This window comes from Seriola aureovittata, chromosome 5 (genome assembly GCF_021018895.1).
Source record: "Seriola aureovittata isolate HTS-2021-v1 ecotype China chromosome 5, ASM2101889v1, whole genome shotgun sequence".
Taxonomy (NCBI): Eukaryota; Metazoa; Chordata; class Actinopteri; order Carangiformes; family Carangidae; genus Seriola; species Seriola aureovittata.
In genome coordinates, this window is record NC_079368.1 from 26817627 (window position 1) to 26843671 (window position 26045).

The 26045-nt window shown below is 45.6% G+C and overlaps 1 protein-coding gene across 1 annotated transcript in view; it reads right to left on the reverse strand.

Annotated features, from left to right (window-relative positions):
• Positions 1-26045, reverse strand: part of LOC130169119 (zinc finger SWIM domain-containing protein 6) — a 47913-nt gene that overhangs the window by 17299 nt on the left and 4569 nt on the right. Inside the window, exons 2-3 of the mRNA XM_056375556.1 lie at positions 2738-3094; positions 922-1070 (exon numbers count right to left, since the gene is read on the reverse strand). Of these exons, the coding sequence (XP_056231531.1) occupies positions 922-1070; positions 2738-3094 (506 nt within the window). The remainder of the gene's footprint in view (positions 1-921; positions 1071-2737; positions 3095-26045) is intronic.

Consider the following 26045-nt stretch of genomic DNA (forward strand, 5'->3'; position numbering starts at 1 on the left):
TTTCTGTGCAGTGCTAATCGCAAGGGGGACTCGTTTATTGTAAACTTTAGTGGTCAGCATCTTCTTGCAGCAGGAAACACAACTCTTGGGTGTGTGGGGATAAAAAAAATAAAAAAAAATCCAAGTAAACATCGGTTTAAACAGATCTGCTACTTTTAAGAATTCAGGGTATTTTTAGGTGAAAAATAATGAAAAATTAAATAATGGTGAGTGATTCCTAAATGTGCTACACACACACACACACACACACGTTTTCTGTGAGTCACAACACTTCACAAACACAGACACAGAAACACTTACATACACAAATGCATATAGAGTACATCTTTTTGTTATTTGAGGCCAGCTTTGTGTACATGAGTGTGTACATGCCTCAATGTGGGGGTGCGAGTGTGTATGTGTGTGTGTCTGTGCAATTGTACAGTGGCTGTCAGTGTGCGCGCGCACGTGTGTGTGTGTGTGTGTCTGTGCTGAAAAGGATATAACAGGCATCAAAGAGCATGAAGCAGAGAGACGTTCTAAAAGCTGGGCAGGGTGGATGATAATGGCCTTGGCTTGCAGTCTTTACATAGTATACAGCACATTAATGCTGGCCTAACTCTGGTTCTGTAATACCAGGCAGCAGAGAGAACCACACATCTCTCATGTGATCATTTAATCGTGGGTAGAAAGTAGTGCAAGCTTTCCCTCTTTCTATACCTCTTTCCCTCTCTTTAAATTGCATTTTGCGCTCAGCTATAGCTAATTGCAGAAGGTAAAGTGTAAAACAAAGTATGTGCCAATATATGCAAGTGCTTTTGTCTGGGATTACTTTGAACAGAGTGTGCATGTGCCTGTGGCTGTGGCAGTCAGGGCTGGTATGTTTTGTATGCATGTTGTTATGTTCTGTATGTGTGAAAATGAATGTTGCTGGCTCCCGACCTTGCTGAAGAGCAGGTTGAGCTGCTTGCCGGAACCATGGTACCCTCCCTGGGAAAGGAAAAGCTTGACCTGCTCCTGAACCTGCTCCTCATCCAGGTGCCAGCAGTTCTCATCGTCCACACTGGCTCCTGCTGTGGGGTCTGGGGCCCCTGCACACATACAGACATACAGATATGTTATAAGTGCAATTAGGCCACTGCATTATCTATACTGTCTCTTATCCTAATTAAAAAGTATAATATTACTGGTATAGAATAATACATTATTATAAGCTAATATGCTGTGTATTTCCCAGCAACCCACTGATTCTGCATTTGATGTCTATTTTAGGCTTTTACCCTCAGTGCTGCAAACATTATTCTCCGTAACCACCATTTAAACCTCTGTCTAACAAAAGCAACCATTACCTTTAAATGGCCAGGTAAAAAAAGACACTAATTTTGGACGACTGAACTCACCTTTCTACACCTGTGACAACATTCATTTGTGTCCTCACAAGCTTTTTGATATAAGAACACCCTCAAGTACTTTACCAGCACTAGGAGGCAATAATACACAATGCTAAATTTACAAATTGGGTGATGTAACACTTATTTCCCAGATTGATAACAAACAGTTTAAGCCCCTTCTTTACAATGCAGGCGGGAACTACTTTGGAAACAAACAGAAAAAGTGCTCAGTCATTTGATGATGACGGTGGAATAACCGGCTGCAATCGCAATTTAATATAAATAATATTAATGTGATGTAATTTCATGCAGTCTACCCTCTTCCATTAATATTATCCCACTTATTCTGCACTTTATTCAAGCATATTTTTCAAAGCAAAACAAATAACCCATTACTCAAAGTAATATTGACAGTCAAACACTGAACTGAAACAGTGCATTTGAATTTTAAGTAGTTTGTCCAACACTGTAAGTGTGCCTTTTTCTTTATTCCTCAGAATGACTGTAATGTCATTTCCTGGTAGGTAAAATGTGTAAAAATATAATATGAAGACTAATTCTGATAAAGGGTATAAAGTAAATAGCATAATAATAATAATAATAATAATAAATATATATATACATATATATATGCATGCACCTGAACTGACCCTCAAGCAGATTAAATGAATAGGAATAATTGAGATGGTGCAATCCATTTGATATGTTTTAGTTCACATTTCCAGAGATATTGACGGAAGGGTGATAGATCAATAGTATGTTTAAAAAAAATCATAGTTCTCTTGTGATGAATACCTGTCTCTCTGCCTTCTGATTGACGCCTCTCACATCTCCCTTCTGTTCTCAGTTTCCTCATAGTTTTTCTTCCTCCTAGCCTGTTTCCTGTATAACTCCATTTCTCATACACAAACACACATCTATGCTTCTTCGTGCCTTCTTCTGTCCCATGCAGCCATCAGATTCTTTCTCTGTGCTCTTTGTCCTTCAGTTTCCCCTCTTGTATTAAAGTAAGCAGCAGGAACAATATCGATAACAAGCGATATTCCCCCCGTCTTTATCTCTCCGCTAACCTCTTCATCTCTGTCTCTGTATCGTTCCCTTTCTCTCAGTGGTAAATAACGGGTCTATAGTGTTGATTAAAGGCACACAGTCTCTCCTTTACTGTTTGGATCTCACTAATGAGTAGCATTGATCCTGCCACACTTTACCTCCATCATGCAGTCAATACATGTACGTATGTAGCTGCAGGAAAACGCACACAGACCCACATGATCACGTGGTCTTTAAACATGCCCCCAACCTTCTTCACACACACACACACACACACACACACACACACACACACACACACACACACTTTTCCTCACCGTGGACCTGGTTGATTTCCGAGTTCTGTGACAGAATCTCGTCGGCCAGTTTCTGTGCGGTAGGCAGCACCTCTGTGTGGTGAACTGATATGAGATACTGGACAAACTTCTGCAGCTGGTCTCTGCTCATCTGGAACAGGGTTTCTGAGATGGGCAGGTGCAGTTTGACCTGCTCGGGCTTCCGTACTCTGTAAAGCGACAGCGCCACTACATGGGCGCAGTAGAAGATGTCTTTGTTTCCGCAGGTGCATGTTACCGCCGTGATCTTGCAGCGGTCGAAGCTGACGCTCACGCTGCATACAAGCTCTGGGGACGAGGGTGTGGCGGGGTCCGTCACTGTGCCGCTCAGATGGAAACCTGAAGAAAAGTGAGAAAGAAAATAATGAGGTTTGTTTTTTAGTGTATGTACAATGTATATAGGGCTATCCTTCTTTCTTTCATCTCTTCAACAATTAGTCGAAGAGAAACTTAATCAGAAACAATTTTTATAGAGATGAATCATTTAACTACATTTTTGAGCAAAAATGCAAAGACAAATAACAAATTAAATAATTAATAAATTATTTCAAATATGAATTTTTGCTGGTTTTCTTTGTCTTCGATCATACTTTACTTTTGGACAGTTTGTCCGACAAAACTTGCAATTAAGAACACATCACATGGGACTCTGGGAGCTTGTGATGGACTCTATATTTTGACATTTTACAGAACAAACTTTACTGCTACTACTTTAGAGATTAACTAATTAAGATATTTTTAGTTACTAAGTTTCCACCTGAACAACTTTTGATTGTTAAGACAAGATCAGAGATTTAACCAATCGTTATCAAAGACAGAGATAAGATCAGGCATCTATAGTCTCCAGACAGAGCCAGCTAATGGTAGTTTTGCCTAAACATTTATGAAAAGAGAGTTGGATGACTTCATCAGCTCATTGAATGTGCCCTTTAGTAAATGACATTATTGAGTAACACTCTAAGAATGGACGCAGCATGGAGTTGAACAATATGAAACAGACTCAGTTGGCTACAGTCACCTGCCAAAGGCCCCATGTTCTCCTATCACGAGAGCATGATCAGGACCAGCTGCAGTCCACTGTTATGACTCTGACTGAGATTAAAATCAGCCTGACAGAAATCTAGATGCGGGAACTGAGTTCGGTGAATCCACTGCAAGAGGAGGAATTGAGAAAGAAGATGAGGAAGTGAGCAGTGAGTGCGGCTGATACAGTATGAATAACACAGCCTCTTGTTTGAATATATTGTTTGATCTTATCCTGACTGCGCTATCCGGAGGCACGGCTGGTCATTATGCGAGGATGAATATGAATGAGCAGGGCGGGGTCCCCGGCGGTGGCCTAAAACACACACTCATGAGCATATGAAAGAGACAAACGTGTACGCACACACCGAGCCACAGCGTGAGATCATGCATTTATTAATAATGGGAGTGGTTAGGAGAGACAGAGAGTAGCTTATGAATGCATTTATGTGCTCAGAGGAGATCTCTGAAATGCATGTGGACCAGGCAAAGACATACATCTCTTAAATATGTTTATCAAAGGGCTGAGCAGACGCATCGCTGTGATATCAAGCATGTATTAATGCAGATATCAAAGTGTTTTCTGGGCCTCTACATTAGGTAAGAAGGGAGGGGCGGGAGTTGAATATTTCATAGGATGTAGATGGAAATGGGTTGAGGGGTACACGAGCAAACTGAACAGAGGTCAGGTCAAAGTGGTGTTTCTGCCTTCTTGATGGTTGAGAGGTGCAGTAAGAATACAGGTGAATAGGAAGAAAAATTGAGACGGAAGTAAACAGGGTCACAACCCTTGCCTATAGTGTTGGATGTGCCCTCAGGATGTATATAAAAATAAAACAAGCTGGATGTAGAGGCCTTATTTTTCCTCCACAGCCTCCCTACAGACATTAGCAGAAACACAGAGTCAGGCAGGCTGTTTAAACACCCACTGCATGAGTTAGACTTTATCCAAAATTCAAAAGGCTCCATTAGCATGGACGGTGCGAACCTGCAACACTGCAAAGGCGTCAAATCAGAAATAGTAATATATTGTTATATGTGCCCTTTTGCTCAGCATTATCTGCAGAACCAATAAGTGTTGGCTTCAAATATCTAACAGTGCAGAACTGCAGAACATTGCCATGGAGATATGCTTTTCCATTCTGAAAGCCAGCTGGCAGAGGAAGTACATGTTCGTTAACAATATCCACAGAAGAGGGGTGTGGATCGAATATGGCAGCCACTTGCAACTGCAGTGATCAAAGCCTATATGTCTACAGCTGTGAGAGAGCGGGAGAGAGACAGAGAGAGGAAGAGAGGTAGGGAGAGAGAGAGAGAGTGAGACAGTCACTTAAACAAGACAAAAAGGTTTACATGGTGCAGCTGGTTGTAGAACTGGGAGCTAACACATTTAGCTGTGTGAAAACATACAAATGAGCAATGGCTTTTCATACTTGCTGATACATTTAGTGTGTATGAGTGGTCGTGCATGTTTGTGTGTGTGCGTGTGTGTGTGTGTGTGTGACACAAACTTGCGTTTCAAGAGTGGCCCCTGGTCCAGAGAGGGGAGAGAAAAAGAGAACATCAAAAACATGTGGGGCTGAGGGAGCTCAAAGACAAATCAACCTCTGATACAAACACTTATCAGACTGTCGTAAAAGCAGCTGCACTTTCTTTTACAAAGGTTTGTCTTTTTCCCATAGAGAAAATTAACGGGGGTACTTTTTTTTTTTAAATTCAAAACACATGGAAAATGAAAAACTAATGGAGATAAAAGACTTATCCTCCTTTGAAAGCAGAAGTCTGTTGTGATTCCGTTTGCTTTAACGGACACTCTCACTCTATTGCCTTCCAAGCCCTTTTCATCCGTCCCTCCCTCTATCCACATTCCCACAGCTCTTTCCCTCTCACTCTCTGACAGATGGGTAGGTAATGAGTTTCGCCTTTCCCCGTCCAATCGTCTGGGCACCAAAAACTGCCCCCCACGCCAAAAATGCCCTTTTAATTTAGCCAAGCGCTGAGTACAGGGATATTACTGTTTAGGTACACACACACACATGCACGCACGCACACACACCTCCCATGACTCCTGGTTGGGTGGGTTTGAAACCTTCAGTGTCTCATGTGCTAGCTATTAAAGAGCCTGGTTTCCCCCTCACCCAGTCCACCCAGCTCCCCTCCCCGAGTGGTGCTCAGGGCTCTTTTCTGTGCATGTTCAAGAGGCCAGGGTTGGCTTTCAAAGTAACCATGGCGGCCATTTTTAGAACAAGGCCTCTGTGAGGTTGCCCTAGAAACCCCTTCTGACCGCCCTGGTGAAGTCACACTTGGCCCAAAGCGCTGTGTAAGGCAGTGAAAACAGTGTGTGAAAGACTGAGCGAGAATGAGCATATGTATATATATGTTCAAATCCCACAAAGGCCTGCGGACCACCCACACTCTTTGGGGGACCCACATCAAAGCATTCCCCCAAATAGCCCTTCGCTCTATCTTTCTCTCTCGTTTTGAAATTGTATAAGTGCCGATAAGCCAGCATGCCCTCTCTTGCCCAACTAGCACCACTTCTGTCTATTCAACAACAAGGGGGCCCCAGAAATGCCGGACTCCTGCTCTTATTTCAGGGAGGAAGGACCAAAACTAAGACCTGCAACTCCTTCACATACATCTGCTGTGACGGCAGAATGCCGCCTTTATACGCTTCCTATAAAACACAATTTAGCTTCCCGCATGAAGGCGATCGGCGGTGATCGGGGGCCGGGCCTGAAAGGTTTGCTTGTCTAAGCACAAAAGTGCTCAGTGTCCTGAAATCACTGGAGAAAATTAGATTGAGCAACATACATATATTTCCGCAATCAAATTAAGATTCCAAGTCAATGGAGAAAATTCAGACCCAGCAGTGGGAAGGTCATTAAGTTTATTGGCTGAATTGGTTCATGAGTGACTGTCACCTAAATCTAATATGGCACCACGCAATTCAGGCAGCACTCATCCGTTGTATTTGTGTGTATGTCTGTGTTTGTGTGTGTGTGTGTGTGTGTGTGTGTGTGCGCGCGCGCGTGTGTGTAAGTGTGATACATCCTGAATACATGATTGATTTCAGGGCAAGAAATAAGATGAAGCAAATGGGCTGGTGTGAAAGCAAGTCAACAAAAGCAAAGAGGGAGAAACAGAGATAGCAAATAGATATTTAAGGCCCATTCGCCTGCGCCGAGTCACTTTAGCCTTGCACATTAATCAAATTACCTCATGAGCTGCAGACAGACAGAGAGCAACACCTAAATCTGACTCTGCTGTGTTAGAGCTCCTCTGATCCAGAGGGGACCACCTGCGGTAGTTGGCGCTTTAACATGGGATCCTACTCTATGTTGACCAAAGATAGCCTGCTAAAACTTCACTGAGAAAAGGCTACTAGACTGGAATCCAATCCGCTCAGTTGGATTGAACTGAGAGGCCCTACTGAAAGGAGATCTGAACCACAACTGAAGAAAAGCAAGGCTGTACAGCAGGTCGAGGAAGGGTCAAGAATTATTGGGCAACCCCCACCTCTAACACAACCTCCATCCCACCCACAGCTAAAGCAGCATTTCCTTCACTGCGGCTCCTCAAAATGACCCAGTTAATAAGGCTACAAAGACAAATACAAGGCCTTTCAGCATCTTTAAACGTCGGCATGTGTGAGTAACAGTGAGTGCATGCGTGTGTGGTCCTATAAGGAAGCACCCATACAGAGACTATAAACAGAGATCAATGTTGTTCTGCAGGAGACCTTGCTCCAGGCATGTGTGCGCATGAGTGTGTGTCCTAGGTGTGGGACGGGCTGGAATAACACAGCTGAGCTCCGGGGGCGGCCATATTTATGCCTCAGACCCTCTGTTACACCAAAAAGCCCTTTTTCTCGCCAGGTATGTTTTCATCACCCGCACATCCACACACATGCACGCGCGCACCAACACACACGCACTCACTCACAGTCTCAATGCTTATCCCGACAGACACAGACAAGCATAAATTAATGTTTTGAGATATTCTATGAATTTCAATGCTTTTACTTCCGCTTGAGATTCTGACAGCAAAATCTGCATGCTAATCATAAGGATGGGATGGAGAGAATATCTGTGTGTGTGTGTGTGTGTGTGTGTGTGTGTGTGCACTGACGGCTGTGTGGGTGATTGGAGTTGTCATCAGCTGGCGGTTGAAATGACAGTCGACTACTGGGCTGCTGCCACTTAGTTTCCATGCGGTACATCAGGAATGACTTGCAATTTTCTAACTATCACTTTCAAAATGGATTCTAATTTTGCTGGATTGGGCCTGTCAGGCAGAGCTGGTGTTACTGCTCTGCTGACTGATCCCAAAGGTTGGCGTTCAGAAGGCTGACCAATACAGAAAGACAGCGAAGTCTCTGTTCAGGGATGTGATCGAGACAAGACACAAAGGACAAAGTGATGAGAAAATGAGTTCAGTTGGTAACAGATGGAAGAACTCGTTGCAAGAAACCTGAAATGCAGGTACAAAGAAAAAAAAAATTCAATACAATTCATAAAGGAATAGTCTGACATTTTGGGGAATAAGCTTTGTATTCTTCTTGAGACAAGACTGATACCACTGTCATGTCTTCTCATCAAATTTTATTTGTACAGTAAATATCAAGCTACTGCCAGTAATCAGTTAGGAAACGGTTAATTTTTTATAATGCATTAGAGGCATTATAGATTAACTGTGACCCCATTCTCCCCAGCCTTTGTGCTAAGCTAAGCGAACCGACTGCTGGCTCCAGATTCATGTTAGATGTGAAGACATGACGGTGCCATCAATTCTCTCATCTAACTCTCAGCAAGAAAGCAGGTGTATTTTCCAAAATGTCAACCTCTTCTTTTAAATGCAGATGACACAGTTTGTAACATAGCTACACACCACAAAGTCACAGCTATTGATAACATGGAAAAGGTAAAAGCATTGTTCACTACAACTACTGCAATCTGAAAAAGCAAAAACAAACATGGATTTTTAGATATGGTTTTGCTTGTATAGAATTACATTTCCAACAAAGCAGGGTATGTTTGTCGTACTTAACTATTAGACACTTTAGTCTAAAATGACTATTTGCTGTAATGTCAGAATGGCACCTGTGTGGTATTCGGTGAACTGTGCCTTTAGCCGCTATTCAAAATCTATGTCACTGGAGAAGCCAGTAGCCTGCTAATTCCGTCTCCTGGCTGTACATTAACTATACATTATCCCAATCCATGTGCAAGGTTCATTAGTGTGAATGAAATTACAGCTGGATGGAAATGAATGTGCGTAATTAGCAGAGGTCTGTCCCAGTAGAGCCAAGCAAGCTATAGACGAAGGTAATGGGATCCATTGAAAAGCCATTGTCTGCTAGTTCAGGCCTTGAGTATCTGTTTAATGACAAACCTATACAGTCAAGACATTATAGCACCAGTGTCCTTCTTCCTGTGAAGGACGTGAAGTGTAGGTTGAGATGAGGCGGTCCGTGTCGGTCAAGAAGACGACATAGAGGATATTGTATAGAATAAACAAAGAATATGATATTGCAAGATTTTCATAGGTTTTGGAATATGTGTTTGTGAGCTGCAAGCTGTGTTTGTTAGACCTTGTGTATAATTTGCTCACAGAAAGTGTGCCAAATGTCGTTTGCTGCTCCTGTCAAAAGTGATTACAGATGTGTTTCTCTTGCTTAATTTGAACTTTGCCCTATAAATCCTTTTGTGATGAATCTTTTTGATGAAAAACAGCTTTTAAAAATTTGTCTTGACATCAAAGCTCAAAAGCAAAAAAGGGTAAAAAAAACAAAAAAAGAAGGTAAAAACAGAATAAATGTAGCATAAAGATTCTGTAAAAGTAGCACAACACAGACAAAAAGCCACTACTGTGGAAGCTAGCATGGCTGAAAGTGAACTGAATTCATTTGCATATGAAAATAGTTGGACACTAACAGCACTGGACTGAAAACTACAGCATGACGGTGTGCGCACATGTGCAAGTTTGTGTGTGTATTTAGGTTCACTTATCCACGCCAGGAAATAACCTTACACTCTTTACCCTTCCCATTTCGTTTGGAAAGTCACCCGACACACACACACACACACACACACACACACACACACACACACACACACTTCCCCACCCTTTGACACAAACTCATGATGCCTTCATGCATGCACGCATACTGGCTTCAGTGACTCCCTGCAGTCAACCTCCTTCTGCTCACAAACAGCCCCTCCTCTTTCCTCTTTCTCTCTCCAATAACTGACTCCTCCCCTGTTCCCCCCTCCCACGACACGCACACACGCGCGCGCGCACATACACGCACACGCGCACACAGGCACACACAGCCCTAGCCTAGCCCTAAGCTGACCCGTTGTGTGTACTGACGTCACACACTAGACAAGGGGAGGCATCATTCCAGACAGACACACACACACGTGCACACCCACACACAAACACACACACAAACACACAGGCCCCAGCCGAGGGGGAAGCTGCATTCCAGCACAGGCACACAGACACACAAACACACATCACCACGCCTGGCGGTGGGAAGCATGGGGAGCGCTCAGCTGTAGCGGGGAGGCGGGGAGGAGGGCCGGGGAGGCGAAGGGGGGAGTTTCAGAGGAGGGAGGAGGGAGCGATGGCTCTGAGCCAGCGTTCCTCTGAGCTCAGCACTTCCCCTTTCAGCTCCAGCCAGCCGCCAGTTTGCGTAACGCAGCCCATGCAGCCCTGCCGGCTCGTGCTTAACCCCTTCCTTCCTGGAGTCGCTGAGGTCACACTCGCTGTTCTCTGTTCGGCGGCGCATGCCACACATCCTGGTGTAAACCCGCCCCTTCCCCAACATCCCTGAGCATCCCCCCGGCACAGGTCTGTCCCATTATAGCACTGAGCACACCGGCCCACTACTCATACTTTCACATTATTACCTGACACAGATGGAGGCAAATACACACGTGTACAAACACACATGGACACAGCAGAAAAATGATACACTCACCAGGAAATAGGTTAACCTTTTACATACCACTTCTCTTTTTCAGAACAAATCTACTTATATCTTTGTCCTTCTTGTAAAATACAATCAACATAAGCTAAAAAAGAGTGACCTGGATTCACAGTGAGCAAAACGACAACACAAAAGCACTGCAACCACTGACATACACACCCATCATTAACAATTACCAAGCAATTACACAAATATGTATTTCATACACTAACCTCCTTCACCCAGATATGTTTGGATTATGAAATTACAAAAGCATGCGTAATGTGTCAGGTATAGTATGTGCGCACCGTTTCTGATGTAGCTGTGTATCTATTGACCTTCCAAGAACGTATGTAGGCCAAGTGTCCACTCTACCCACAGAGATGGGAGGCCTCGTACATCAGACGTGGCGCCTCCACCCCTTAAAACCCCAATGAAAAGTGTCATAGCTCACACTAACCACAGCAGACACAGTCCATGGCGGAGGGCTGGGCAGAGCAGGGGGGTGGGGTGGTTCTCTCACATTTAATATCACTTGACACGCGTCATCCAGCATCTCTCAAACAGCCGCTGAGCCTGTGTCAAAGCCACAGCCCTGTCAAAGATGTGGCGCACGTGTATGCAAGGTGCACCTAGTACACACACACACACACACACACTCACAAAACAAAGGCAACCCAAAGAGAAATATCTCATCCACCTGGCGCTGTGATCGGCAGGCTGCTGCAGAGAACGGGAATAACCGGGATGAAGACAAGTGAGGGAAAGAGGAGGGAGTGAGTGAGGGAGGGAGAGAGGGGGAGAGGGGGAGCAAGAGAAAGGTTGAATATGTCTCTGCTGAATCGTGGTGGTCGATTCTCTTGCCTGCGGGCTATTCCTGTAAATATTGACGTTGATGTTAGGACCACTCTCTTAAGGATAAGCTATAAAGCAAGGGGGTTAGATTTACTCTGTGCAAACTGTAAGCATCCAAAATCACATGCTACGCTGGGCCTTCTGCGAGAGTGTTGAGGGGAAACAGTGAGAGACTTTCAGGGTGAAGAGCTTCAACTACATGAGGGAACTGAGCTCTCTCGGTAGGTTTACAGCTCGCTCCTCTCCCTCTCTCTCCCTCTCTAGATGGTTTAGGTTTCCACTCTCAAGCTAAAAGCAGGCAGCTGACATCAAAACCTTCAGAGAGACCCCTATTTCCCAGAAACAGCTCTCGTTTCATGTAAATAGCTGCCTTTCATGGCTACATTGAGATAAATTGCACCCTGCTGGACAAGAGGGAGACAATGTTCACCCTGGAGCCTCTTTTGTTGACATCCGTATGTGTTGCCATGACAACACGTTTGCCCGGTGCAAGCGCGTGTGTACGTGTGTGTGTTTGCATTCAGGGGTTGTATTTGAAGGGGGGGGCACACATGTGGGCAAACACACGACGAGCACACAGGAAAGCGGGCAGGTCCACACACACACACACACACACACACACACACACACAAACATACACACACACAAATACCTCTCTCATTCTTTCTCAAACACACACAAGCACAGCTGCACAAAAGCTTGCAAAGAATAATACATGAGCGTGACCAAAACACTGAATCAGGTTAGACTTGCTTCCAACTACCATGTCCTCATGGGAGGCTGCAGGCAGAGAAGTTTATTACTAATCATCCTCACGTTAAAAAGGGCAAAACTAATCCAGCTATGACGACACCTTTTCCAAAACCCTCCAGAGGATCGTATGTGTCCGGTCAACTGGGAATTAATCTGCTGGAGGGACGCAATGACGCTTGAATTCATTTTTTAATACAAGTGGGTTAAAGATGCCAATCCTCCTAAGGGATCAGCATTGCTCCATAGGCTCTCTCTTGTCTGTCTAACTTCGTAAAGGAATTATTGTGATTGTCTGTGCACTCAAAGCATCTCCACATTGTTTGATCACATTTGCTCAAATTAGCATTTTCATAGATGACAGAAGAATAATTATATCTGTATGCAATTACACTGATTATGTCTCTTCGGAGACCAGTGAAGTGAAGGACTATGTCACCTCTGAGACCACATGAAACAAAGGCCAACTGCTTTGTTTATATTTCACCACGTGTCTATACTTTGAGATCCTCATTATGTTCATTTGGGATGCCAGAGTGTTGAAGGAGGCAAGGACAGGGGTTTTAATGGGGGATCAAGGGGGGGGGGGTATAGGGCACAACTGAGGGGGTACATGTCCAGCGCCATAGCAACCGTTCAGGAGGTTGAGGGTCTGCATATTAATAATATGGATAGAAAAGAATATGTGTGAATGTGTATGTGTGTGAGAGAATCCCCTCCCGTGGGCAAGTCAGCATTCACCCATGAAGTAGGTCAGTGAAATTTGCCCAAATTAGGTCAGTGGCAGTCAATGGGTGCCATCCTGGACAAGAGAAAGAATAAAAGGGAGAGAGAGAGAGAGGGAGGGAGTAAGAGAGAGTTAGGAGAGCAGAACCAAGCGGCTTACTTCATCTTAGCTTTTCCACTTAGTTAATTACTGATGCGCTGGTCCATACAAAACACACACACACACACTCCAAACACACTATAAAAACCCCACAAACCTCAGAGTGAGGAACCAAAGCAGGGAGATGTCTTTACAACTTTAAGCCGTCACTTTTACTCCACTCAAACATCCCTGGTATCAGAATAAGTGTGCATCAAAAGCCTGTTTTGATTGAAAATGCTTTTGAAAAGCAGTCCGAATCGGTTACAGTGCTTAGGTCTGATTATTTAGCACCCATCCTCCTCCTTCTACCCCCGTTAGCTGTTTGGATGGTAACTTCTTTGTCATCTGCCTCTTGTTTCTTCTAGCCTTTTCCCTCACGATTTTGAAGAAATCCACACTGGGAGAGAGGTTGTTGTGCATTGTTCCCAATAAATGGCGGAACACAGGGACCTTTGAAGTCTGTGGCACGTTGTGATTTGCTTTCATCGTCCCGCATCTGTCAGTCAACAAGAGAAAACGTGACTCCAAAGGAAACTTATGCTGCTTCCCGCACCCCCAATTTCCTCTCCACACACACAAAAACAAAACAAAACAACAAAAAAAATGACAACAAAGACGGCAAGAACGACAAAGGCTGTATTGGGCATTAGACAGACAGGGAGTGGGCTGAATAATAATCTATGAGGAGCTGCTAGGTGTTCCAGAAGATTCTGATGTGGCTTCGACTGGAAGAGACTGACTCTGCTTCTTTCCGCCTGAGCTTCCTTGGCCCACTTCCGCACAAAGGGGAGTGTGTGCGTGTGCATCCCACTGTATCTGTGGGTTGCTCTCTGAACTTTATTCTGTCAGCCCTCTGTCACTCATCTCAGTGCAGTTGGGTGTCAGAGAGGAGGAAGAGCATTGACAGGTGTCTTCTGTGGGCAATGTCTGTTCAGAGGAGCGATGGCAGAACCTGGGCCTGCACCTGATCACACCAGCCTGCAGCCTTGCTGTGACAGCCACAGAGGTTGGGGGGGGGGGGGGGGGGTGGCGAAGGCTCTCCTCCCTGGGCAGCGATCAAACCCGAGCCCCTGGCTTGCCTGGAGATGTGACAAGGCCCACTTCCCCTTTTGCTGCTTTTTTTTTTTTTTTTCCCCATCCTCCCCCTGCTGCCAATCATGTGTCATGTGCTTCACACTCTCGCACGATGCACGCAGTTGTGTGCTGAGCGTTTGTGTTTGTGCCGGGGCTGAGCCTGTCTACACAAGTTAAAGAGATGTACAGAAGCAAGAGTTGAGGAGACAAAGAGACGCATGAGGAGTCAAAGAGCTTTGCAGGAAGTGTTGAGCCAGAAACAACCAAATGTACAAGTTGAGCATGGCTTGGAGTAAAGCGAGCCACAATGAGTTACAGTGACTAACATTACTAGCCAGAGAGAGAAAGATGCCTGGCTAGAGAGGCTGGGTATAGGAGCCAGAGAACTGAACTGCAGCCAACCTGGATGAGGCCTCAGTCCAGATAAGTTGGGACAGTACCAGGGGCCCAGCTACAGCCCGTCAGTGTGGGGAGGAGGGAAAAGGGGGAGCAAGTGAATTAGCACGAAAGACAGAGTGAAAAATCTGAAAAGGGAAGAGAAAGAGAGAGGGCAGGCTTATAGGCAAAACAGAGAGAGAGAGAGAAAGAGAGGGCTTTTGGGGCTTTTCAGCTCCAAAGTGGGATGGAGGGGGATGGTTGGAGGGAACCGCTGAGAGTCAGGCAGAGCTGGAGTTGAGGCTCAGAGACAGGGCCAGGGCTGAACTGAGGCTGCTGAGAGAGGAGCCAGGGCTAGAGGCCAGAGGAAGGAGGGGGGGGGGGGGGGGGCTGAGAATAGGAGGAGGCTGTGGCAGAGCTGGGGCCAGGGCCAGGGCCAGAGCCAGGGGCCCCAGCTTTAGATTTAGTCAGCTGTTCCCCTGGCCAGCAGCTGGAAGGACGTAGGGAGAGACAGGGAGGGGAGGTAGCAGGGGAAGACAGCGCGGAGACTTCGGGGGAGAGTTTTAACGGGGAATAGGAAAGTGAGAGGAGATGGAGGAGAATAAGGAAAGGAAAAAAATAGCACGGTGATAGAGAGAAAGAGGAGAATGAAAAGAGAAGGGGGAGATGGTGGTGGTGGAGGTTTGGAAAGAGGACAGTGGAAAAGCCATTAGATTCCTATGAGAGAGAAAACAGCGCTGAGAGCAGACAGACTGACAGAAGGTGGTTAAGGCTCACTGGCTTTGCAACCACTCTTCCTTTCCTCCCTTGCTGGTCCTCCTGCTCCCTCATTCCTCTCTTCCCTCCCTCCATCCATCTCTCCATCCTCCTCCTCTCCTTCCGTCACTGCTGCGCTATTCTCTGGCTAGCTCCCTCTCAGCCAGTTGTGCTTCGGCAACAGCCCTGCTATTCATTACGCACGACCTGCAGGCATGACCCTAAACACACACTGAGATCCCAAACAGGTGCCCCACACACACACACACACACACACACAGCAGCAAAGGGATCACACATGACTGAAGGGGGGAGGTACGCAGGGAGTGTAGACAGAAGGGCTGAAGTGAGAAGAGAGAGCTCTCTGTGGCTGCCTGAGAAGCACTGCAGCACGAACAACAAGGAAAGAGGGATGGAAAGAAGAGAAAACACTGAAAGGAGGAGAGGAGAGGATGTAATTAAAGCAAAGAGCGTACACACTTTGTTTCTATAAAAGTGGCGAAATGAGATTTGGAGTAGGAGAGCGAGGAGCAAGGGGCGAGGGTTTGCCATGGGGCAAGCAGCCGCTGCTAGCAAAGCACTTTATGGCCTATTATATTCCATTCAGATGGACCAGGCGTCTGGGATAAAAGCATTTAGTCTGTGCGTTAGTGAGTGACTCAGCACTTGGAGCCTTCGCAGGTGGACCCCCTCATAACTACACAATGCATATCAATGAAGTGGCCCACTCGCTGCATATGGATCACTCACTCCCACACTTCTGCCTCTTTTTTTTCTCCTCCTCCTCCTCCTCCTCCTCCACCTACGAAACCTTTTCCCCCTCAGCCGTTCACACCACCTTATAGAAACACTCTACCTCTCTTTACTCTCTTTTCAGCTGGATTGAGGTAATTCCACCTGCTCAGGGCATCATCCAATAAGACAGGAAATAAAAAGAGGTGGGAGAAAATGAATGGCTGCGAGTGGTTATGATCCAAGAATAAACAATTTTTAGAGCATACTGCGTATTTCTTGCATCGGAAACTTCCTCAAAATTATGGGGAGACATTTCTGTGCATGGCTGGAGTCGCTGACCCAACACCTCTCCTCCGTCTTCCCCTCATTTAAAGTTGAGATGGCAGACAGCCCCCACCACCCCCTACCCACCCACCACCACCATCCCCCGCCCCCCTATTGCTATCTCTCCATCACTCTCTTGTCTCTCTACGGCTCTCCCTCCACCCATCTGCCCTTCCATCTTCGTTCTACCTCTGTGCCTCTCCATCCCTTTCTCTCCTCCCCTCGGTGGTGGTTAATGGCACAGGGATCCAGCATGGAATATAGATCAGTGTGAGATGGATGGGGCACCAGGAGCTCCGGCCAGTCCCGTAGGTCCCAGACCAAAGATTAACTAAATATTAGCTGACAGGAAGAGAGAGAGGCAGGGACACAGCTGCAGCTGCTAGTGCCACTGCCGGCAGAACAAACGACAGAGACTGTTTTTAACCCCCTTTTTGCTCTCGGGAGAGAGAGGGAGAAGCACATGCGATAAACACACATGAGATGCAAAAATACACACAACACATCGGGGTATACAGACTGCTGTGCACGCGTATGCACGTGCTATCAGATGCACCCTGGGAGAAGAAGTCCACTAATCACATTCTCTCCTCCCCCTCTCTGCCCTGCCAAGGCGGATGGCGAGAGGGAAAAAAGGAATAAATCTTTATTAGGCGATGTGTCCCTGCTTTATCGATCGCTTCGCTACCCCCCCCCCCTTCTCTCTACACCCCCCCCCCCCCTTTTTCTCTCCCCTCCTTTTGTTATTTTAGGCATGTGTCTGCCATCCAGTCCAATTGAGTCAGGCTGTACATCAGAGAGGACCATTACCCATGTCTCCCTGGGCTGGGCTGTCACTGGCTGCGAGGGGGGTAGGGGGTTAGGTGATGTAGCCACCCGGGAGGGACAGCTAGCCAGCTAGCAGCTAGCCAGACAACCAGGCAGACAGACAGGCTGCCAGATAGCAGGTTTGTGGGTAAGAATGCAGACAGACGGGGTGGCAATAACAAATGATGGCAGACAGAATCCAACAACAATGGTAGATCTGTACTTCATCTACACAAAAGTCCTGTACGGTTCTCTGAGCAGAGCACGGCACAGACACAACCTGATTTATGGAGCTAATTTCCCACTAGCCACTAATGATAAAGAAGGGTCACGGCTTTTTTTCCCCGCAAAGTCTTATGGGAATGGATGTACCCCAGAATACTCAGACTCAAACCCAGCAACTATAATGTTCTGTAAAAACATATCACTGGATATGGTTTCAAACTTTTCCTAACTAATGCCGAGACCCCACTGCAGATATGAAAGCATTTTTTTTTATATCTTCTTTTGAGAAATAAATGCAGGATTTTCAACAAAAAGATTTTCAAACAAGAGGCCAAACACAAGCAGCCATGAAGGACTTTGTTTCTACAGTTGGCAGAATCTTGATTTAAATGAAGAACTATCTGATCAAAGAGTGACAGATTTTGGTACTGGACAGTTTTCAATACTTGGCTCCCAACAACCAAAAAAGTATTACGGTGAGGTGTGGAGAACATCAAGGTGACGATCACATAAAAACTTCAGAGAAAGACACCACAGCAAATAGGTCAAGTCCCGTTCCTCTCCTAATTCCAGACAGCGGTAAACAGAGCTTCTAAATCTAGAAACAGTGATAGCCCCTGAGGTCTGGATGCAGACTGCTAACACCCGAGCACAGCACAGACAGCAGGAGCTAGCTAGCCCGCTAGCCTTCCTTTGGGAGTTTAGACACAGGAAGCACTATGGAAACATGCTGTATCTAGATAGGGGCAGTGTAAATAAGATATGAGTTTCTATTGCCTGGCTTGGGAAATGAAACTGGAAAATTGAGAAGGGGAGAAAAAGAGATCATTAGAGCTTATAAACACATGGAAGAAATACATGAAAGAGGAGGACAGGCACAGGTATGGAGTGATTAGGAGAAGAAAAACAAGAAATTAAGACGACAGGAAGATGAAGAGCATGCAAGAAAAAAAACAAGCAAGAAAGGAAATGAGCAAGAAAGAAAAAGAAAGAACTCCTTCAAGACAAAACTCTTTAGAAGGGCAAACTAAATTCCATTATCAGTTGAAAGCCTTCCTCTCGTTCCCTTTGAATCTCTCGCATTCTCTGTCTTTGTCTGTCTCTCTGTCTCTCATGCCTGGAGAGCCTTTCTACCTCTATTCAGCCTTGCTCTGCCACAGAGCAGTGAATGCATGTCTCACATGCCACACAGACACGACATCGTTGGACCAGGCACAGCCAGGGGCACTCTCAGGACCTCCTCCTCCGCATAGCTCACACAGCACTTGAGCCTGCCGGGCAAGAAGAGAGAAGGGGGTAAACTCCCCCTCTCAACCTGGCTCGGATTCCCGATTGTTCCACAAAAGGACCAAAAAAAAAAAAAAAAACTGAGCATATACTGTGCAGCCTCTCTGACCGATCTCTCAGGTGAGAAACTGCTTATTGGAACATGCAAAAGACACATGCACACATTCATTAAAGCAAGCAATCTTTTCATTTGGTCAGGTGCTGTTTATTGGAAAACAATAATGTAAGCACGAGCCCGTCTTTCAAGCTTAGCAATCAGCCACTAAAGGGACAGTCTGACCAGATTGACCTTTGACTTTAGTAAATCCCTGGGGGTCAAGGAAAGAGGTCAACATTGGGCCAGTTCATTGCTAGGGGAGGGACCAGTCGATGAGTGAACACCTCTGTTGTGTGTGTGAGTATGTATGATAGGGGTCAGCGGCAGGTAAACCCTCATCCTCTGCTGATGTTTATTCTAAGGCGCCTAGTCACTGGCGCCCCGGCACTGTGAGGCAAGTGTGTGTCTTAAAGCATGTGTGCAAGCATGTGTGTGTGTGTGTGGGAGTGGGAAGGAGATAGGGTGGGAATGATGACAGACGGGAATGTCATCCACCCTCTTATCATTAACATGCCTCACCTATACCTCACCCTGACACACACAACCATAAACACGCTCACCGAGCCATTAACTCACAAAGTCATACAAGCACATGCTCATATTCACACACGGATTAAAACGAGCTGAAAGAATCTACCTTTACCTACAGTCCTGTGTAAGTATTTCCTGGAGTATAGTTTTGCCCAAGAAGCTGCTTGAGGGGGTAAATCCATACTCCACTCTTAACCCAGCAATCATTTACGATAACATCAAGAGACAAGGTTGGTTTGTTTCAACACAGAAATATCCTTGTAACCTTGGTGGCCTCTTTTCGGAAGGCAGTGGCTAGAAGTTCAAGTTAGTTTTATATGGATCAGCATAATGTAAAGAAATATTAAAGCACTGCAGCCCAAAGATATTCTTTGCTGCACCTTGCATCTTGATCTGGGAGAGATCAAAAACATTGCTCTTAATCACATACACACAAACATGAAGACACAAAAACACACACACACACACAAATTGTTTGTAGCCTTTGGGCTGATCCAAAGCTGTTTGGCTTCTGGGGAGAAACAGCTGTTGACCAAACTGCACAGAGAAGCTCTGTTCTGTGGCAACATGTGTAGTGTTTAACACGTATTCTCATACTGATGTAGTAAATGCACAAACACACACACACACACACACAGGATACATACATTGAACCTTCCACTGCAGCAAGCAGAGTCTTGGACTGCTTTGTGCTTATTTCAGCAGCCCATTGGTGCAAAGAGGTATTCATTAAAAAGAAAAAAAGTGAAGGGGAGCATCAGATAGGAGAACGCTGAGTGCTGCATTCCCCCTGTTGTTATTATTGCCAAATCGAAGAGAGAAAGGCGGCTGGTAATAAAAGTCATTAAATGAAATAGAAAAAACGGTCTTTAATAGGGCCTTGTCATTGTGGATTTAGTAGCCTTTCTATCGCCCCTTCCCTCTGCTCCGTTCCCTGTGCTCACAGAGAAGAGAGGGGCAGGAGCTCTGTGGAAGGAGGACTGGATTCCTAGACATAGTCAGCCAGCCGAAGAGCTGTGCTGACGCACACCCAGCAGCCACAGTCTGGGACAGGAGACAAGTCAAGCTGGAACGGGGACTGGGGCAGACGTTAGAGAGCTCATGCTGGAACTTTATTACTTTAGCTGGTTTATTTTAACAGAGGCTACGCATGCTGATCTTGTACACAGAGCGTCTCTGAGAACGTGCCAGTATTAGCGTGCAGGGTAATTTTGAAGAAAGAACTCTGGGCAGCTTGGTAATAGGACTGGGGAGTGTGGCAGACGCAAGGCGACTAGGGCTGGAACTGGGAAGGGTGATTTAAGAGGGGCAGGGAGGAAACAACTATGTCTGGGACCAGGAATGGGACTAGGAGGGAGGCTGGCTCCAGTCAGGTGGAAGGACTGGAAGTAATGCAGACATTAGTCCTAGCTTGATGGCAGAAAGACTGTCTAATGGTACATCTTGGGTACAGTCTTGGAAATGTGATGAGCAGGACACAGTTATGGCTGGGGGTAGAAGATGGAACATGGCTGGCTGAAGGAAGTTATGGTCTGTGGTGAGAATAATCTGTCTAGGGGCACATCTGGGTCTGGGAATGGGGTTGGTTAGAGCTTGGAGTTGGGGCCGTGACAAGCATTGGGACCGTCTGGAAACTTCTGATGTTCTGGGAACATGACAAAGCTAGCAGAAGAACCAGTGGTCATCTTTCACTCCACGAGTACAACCTAACAATGTCAGAGTCTGCTTTATGGGTTCCATCCTTGAGGAGGCCACCCAGACTGAAAAGTGGCTAAGGCTGTCTGTAAGTGATCGAAGGAGGAAACTGAACTCGAGCTGAAACTCATTATGAGCAGAATGAAAGTAATTATCACGTAAACACATTGCAGATTTACGGTGATGCTCATGCTACCGTCACTTCACATGAACTCATGAACAAAAATTCATTTCCTGGATGATTTGTAAATCCAGATGTTATCTGACATCAAGCAATATTACACACTAAACTGAAAACATGAACAAATATATATGAAACACAATCTTTTGTCCATACAAACATCTGCTCAGCCACATATCCATGCAAACACACTCACAAAGAGAGGCTAAGCTAACATGTTTCCATTACACTACAGCTGGAATGTATCCTATCTTCTTTCCATTCAACCAACATAATGGGACAAAGGCCTGTGATCTGCTTCTCTCAGTCTCTCAGATACACACATTCAGAGAGAGCCCTCTCCCTAAAGACTCAATGTCTCTCCACATAGATACAGTTGCTGCCCCTCTGTCTCTGTCTCCCTCTTGGACAGCCAGATGTTTACACTAGCTCCAGGCTCAGCCATGTTTCCATGACGATACAAGGGTTCGTTTGGCTAAGTCACATGGCTGGGGGTATTGCTCCTTGAATGCTCTCACCTTAGAGCCTGGTCTGACTTCAAGGTTTCATCAGAACGTCTCCTTATTACTTAGAATAACACAAAGTATTTTTGGGGGGGAGGGTAATGTTTTTCAAAACCCCTGAGTCAAATTGTGTCAGTGTGTCTCTAAGTCCTGAGTCACAAGTTGAGCCTCTTTACAAGACACTGGTTTCACACAGACTAACAGCACAGTCGGAAGCGTTCTGTCTCTGTCTGTCTTTGGTGGTAGGCATGTGGGCTCATTCTCGACGGGCATTGTAAAAAGATAAAGGAACTCTCTAACCTAACAGGAAAATAAAACCAGATCCACCCACATGAAAAGAAACAGCCCACACACAAACAGAAAGAATAAGCCCTCACCCACCAAAAACCCAGCTCAGCCTGATAGCGTCTCGCAGACGACATGCTCATGCAAGATTTATGTTTTGCATCTTAAATTTTGCACCTTCATGGACGAAATGCCTGAAATGTGATGTGGGTCCTCGAGAAGCCCTTTGAAAGGCCCTGTGAAATCTTAGCACAGAGGAAAAAAATGTGTGCGTGTGTGTGTGTGTGTATTATTGCACAAACATGCTGAGTGTTACTTCACCTTTCTAAGTGGCACAGATTTCTCCTTGGTATTAGGCTCACTGCTTTGTCACACAAACAATAACCTACTTGTGTGTGCAAATATTCTTTCTTTTATCAGCCCCTTTGTTCTATGGGTGTTGTCTGTGTGTTGTATTGTTGTAAATAATGTCTTGACGCCGCCATGGTTCTGCCTGCTAAGCACATGTGTGATTTAGACTCAATAAGAAATGACATACGGCTCCACAGCTCCTCGAGTAGCACACCCAAAGTGTGCTTTTTAATGGCTAAACATAAAGTTCAGAGGAGTCTGTGTTATGATTTTCACCGTCTGCATTACAAAGATGAACAGGTTAAAAAACAGGGAACCACCAGCCTGGTTGTTACTTCACTGTTTCATTGACATCATGATAAAAAGAGGGTGAGAGAGAGAGTAGATGACGCAGAAACCTAATTAAGATTCTCCAGAGCGTGAACAAATTAACCTGAGTTATGAGCATGCAGAAGCACACGACAGACACACACACGTATGCCTGCACACACACACGCACACACGCACCAATTTGCCTCCGGAATAGGTGGAGCAGAGGAGGATGACATTCACACTCAAACAGGCATGACTGCCATGGACATTCAGTGATATTTTAGGAAAAATATTATAGGCTATCGAGTCCAACAACACCACCATGGAAAATACACCAAAATAGTCTACAGGATATGCATATCTACTTTCATGCTAGCTGAATTTAAAACAGCCCCAACAAAGTGTCCACCTCATCACTCAGATTTGGGGCAGCAGCATGATAAAATGACATGTAGCTTCATGTGAAAAAATTAGCCTAACAAGGAGAGCTGGACAAATAGGCTGTAGCATGTAGCCTACGCTAATGACATTGCAGGGAGCGACATATGCCAGGCATCAGTATGTCACTCCTTAGGGACATGGGGCTTACGGTAACAGGATAGTAAGAGTGAGGTGGTGGTGTGTGTGGTGGTGGGGGTTATGTTTTTTTTTTTTTTTAACTCCTGGCAAAAAGCCCTGGGGGTAGACAGGGGGCGGGGGTAGGAGAAGAAATACATGGATGAGGGGTCAAAGGGAGGAGGAGCAGGACAGTGCATGTCATAAATGAATGAGAGAAGAAGGGTTGAACTTGACCCAGACTGAAGGACTAAAACAGGAAGGAGGGTAATGAAGTGCAAACATGCTTTGTCATGCCATGTTAGAGCCATAGGATTAGAATTCTATAATTAGAGGACGGGGCACCATAATACTAGCCTTCCTTTCAGCATGATGAGCTGCCGAGTCTAAATTACACAAGGGGGCCAGAGAACAGATGCTGTGATCAGAACAGGCAGCTTTGGAAGTTTTCTATACTGGTGAATGGTGCTCAGTTACGGCACTGCACGGCCTGATTGACAAGCTAAAGAAGACCGAAACTTGAAACATCGGTGAGATTTACTGATATTTCTGTGATCACCTCATGACAATGTAATTTTTTATGACAGACAGCTGTGGTTCTGGGCCTGTTCTCCAAAGCAACGTGCATATTTCATTTTATTCATTTGCAGTTTTTTGAATGTATTATTACACATAGAAGCTTTTGATACAAGTTGAGGTTAGTAATGTGGTCCACTACCTGTTCAGCAGCTGACAAATTCATCACTGATTCAGCACGGGAAAGAGTGCAAGAGGGCTGAAGCTGGGTTGTTATAACACTGCTATAACCGAGGAGCATTGGACCGCTAGATAACACTCACATTCATATATGAATATTTATCTCAAATGCTGGCACTGGAACAGATGAGCTCGCATGGGAGAAAGAACAACCCATCCATCTCACTCTCTCCCCTTCTCTGCGCTTCATTCTTTAGTTTCATACATCCCCTTCTCTTGCAATCACCATTTCAATACCTCTTTCCTCTTTTGCATTTTCCACCCACTTTTTCCCTCTAGGCTTCCCCTCTTTTTCTTGATATCACCCGATCTATTGCTCTTCCCCTTAAACGCCATCCCCCTATCCATTCCCTCTGCAGCACTGATGTATGGAAAGAGATGGAGGAGAAAAGAGAAAAGCGTGTGATTAATGTCTTTGAGAAAAAGATAAATAATCACAGGAGACTGGGGGCTGGTAGTTGGCCTTAGGGGAGTAAATATGGAGAGTTTTATAGCTGCTCACTTGGGAGAGAGAGGGAGGTAGAGGAGGAGATGAGAGGGGGAGGAGAGGAATACAGCGACAGCAGATCCATTCAAGTATATTAGCTTTTCCCCCCATACACAATAACCTCCGCATCTATTCTATTGCTCTACTGTCTTTCATCATCAACACTGAATCCCATCCCACTGACAGCACACACACACACACACACACACACACACACACACACACAAGAAGCCACACAAAGCCTTGCCCTCACAACCACCCTGCACTTTTTTTTCCAGGCCAGACCCACTGTATGTGTTTGATGGGCCAATACATGTGGTGTGTGATGTGGCTGACAGCCCCCTCCCATGCTGCCCTGCTTTTAAGCCCTCATCCTCCAGTGGCTGCCTGTCCCCTGGAGTAGATTGCATCTTTTATTTATCATTTTCTCTTCCTTGGCTTTACTTTACCCAGCTAAAAAAAAAAAAAGAAAATCTGGGCCGAAAATTGTAATCAGCATAACATGCCCTCCTCCTGCTATGTACTCTCGCCTGTCATCCTCCTCTCTCTGTGAGCATGCAGGATGAGACTGACAGCCCGTGTAGACGAAGACACACACATGCACACACAGACGCATGCACAATCCCCCTCTGTGTTTATCAACCCCCCACACACACTGACACACATTCTCTTTTCTCTCTCTTTCACACACACAAAAACACATGCACAGCCACAAAAAAAAATGACCCTCTCACCCTCTGTGTCACTCTGTCTGACTATTTTCCAAAGCATAAACACACATACGTCTTTTCACTGATGCCTTGCACTTTCTATTTTACCCTGAGCTGAGTGTTTAGCTTCCTAAAGCTCCAAAAGAGTGAGCACATAAATGAGCCTAATGCTGGGGAATCTGGTAAACAGGCCAGAGAGGGAGGGAGAGCTGCCTGCCTGTCTGCTTGCTCCATGGCTACTATTGTGCACTGCACATTCTCTGAGCCCACAAAAGCTGAAGCCATCTCCACACAGATTCTTTGGAGGGATAGTAAGCCAAGAAGAGAGAGAGGGAGAGGGAGCAAGGGAGAGAGATAGAGAGGGTGAGGGAGGGAGGAGGAAGAAGATCATGCATAAAATCTTGTTTGCAGAATGCATTAAGATTCTGATGAACTGGGGAGGGTAATGGGATTAGAATCCTGAACCGTTTCCAAGGGTGGGGAGTCGGATTGACAGCTGAGTCTATTGCACTGACGAATGCAGTGAAATATTGTGGCTCTGGCAAAGGCAGCCAGCCAGGCAAAAGAGGCAGGCAGGCAAGCAAGCAGGCAGGCAGGCAGGCAGGGGGTTGCTGAGCCTACAGCACCTCTGTTTCCGAGCTTTACCACAAATAATGTAGCTGAGAGAAAGAGAATGCATCTTTGCCTTTACTGGCTGCATATAGCTCGGGCTTTAACTGAATATTGGGATGGCAGAAGAAAAGCTTCAGTCTGTCTCACAAAGGTGTTTGGC